At 44.2% G+C, this 1216-nt stretch overlaps 1 protein-coding gene across 1 annotated transcript in view; it reads left to right on the top strand.

Moving 5' to 3' along the window:
* The window catches only part of LOC101848036, a gene marked incomplete in the record, with an annotated part of 21052 nt that overhangs the window by 18688 nt on the left and 1148 nt on the right, over positions 1 to 1216 (top strand). The window contains 1 exon segment of the mRNA XM_013081113.2: positions 186 to 385. Within this exon segment, the coding sequence (XP_012936567.1) occupies positions 186 to 385 (200 nt within the window).

Raw genomic sequence — 1216 nt, forward strand, 5'->3', positions numbered from 1 at the left:
AGGCCTGTCCAATCCTTGATGTTGTCCTCCCAACTCTTCTTCAGTCTGCCTCTGCTCCTTTTTCCTTGGACACTGCCTTGCAGGATCATCTTGGCAAGGCCGAATGAACGAATGGTATGTCCATACCGCAAGTACCATAAATAGGGCTGGTTATAGTCTTCTTGTTTTGTCTTTCTGTCCACCAGGAACCCGGTCCATTTTCCAACCCAGATTACAACAACTCTATGAGGATTCAAGGCCACACTAACCTCGGGTTTGAACCCAAACAGCAGGGCTCACATGTCACCGCGGACAATGACGGCTACTCTTTGGCTAGTGCTGTGTCACAGCCGCCCCAGGGAGCTAACCAATTGAGACTCCCAGGTAGCAGGGAGGATCTTTCCAGGTAATCAAAGCATGGAATGAAAAGCATGAACATGTAATATCAGAGAATAATATCCCCCCACTACCAACCAGGGCAGTGCCACTGACTGAAGTGTGTTTAGGCAATTCCCAAAGGGGGGATATTAACATGTTCTTATGCACAGTAGAATTGTAAATGGGCTGATTTATCAGTGCTTTGCTCATACTGTGCCGGAACAACATAGGAGAAACTGCTCCTTTTTCTTTCCTCATCCTTATATCATCCTTTTCCCTCAACTTCTTTTGTATGTTTGTCGCTCTCTTGTGACCCGCTTTTTCCGGAGTGCCTTGATAGTCGAAACAGACTGTGTGCTGTTGAGGCTAGAGAGGTTAGCAGAATAAGCCTGATTCCCTGTTTGGACTTCTCTGTTGACATCCACCCCTTGGCGCTCATATTACCTTACGCAGTTGCGAGCGCCGTAAAACCTTACTATAACAAAGATAATAATAACTCGAATTGGGTTTTTCCCCCTTTCTCCCCGCGCATAAACAGTTGCAGTAGTTTTCTGTCATTCTTTAGAAAAAAAGTCAATGTGAGAAATTGATATTATGTTTAGGATAAAAAGGAATCGACCTTCACAAAGAAATAATCCTTACAGAATGATGTTTCTATAAAAGAGTGAAACAAGCAACCACAAGTCCTTACATTGACTTTTTCTATTAAGTTGCTCACATTGTTTTCTTTACCACCTGCAAGCTGTCTAAATTAAAGGGACAGAACCGTTACATTCTTATACCTAGCAGTGTTCGGACAGTGTACAGTTATGGCCCTTGGATGGGAACTCTCTCGCTCACTCTCTCTCTCTCTCCCCCC

The sequence above is a fragment of the Aplysia californica genome, unplaced genomic scaffold (genome assembly GCF_000002075.1).
Source record: "Aplysia californica isolate F4 #8 unplaced genomic scaffold, AplCal3.0 scaffold00116, whole genome shotgun sequence".
Taxonomy (NCBI): Eukaryota; Metazoa; Mollusca; class Gastropoda; order Aplysiida; family Aplysiidae; genus Aplysia; species Aplysia californica.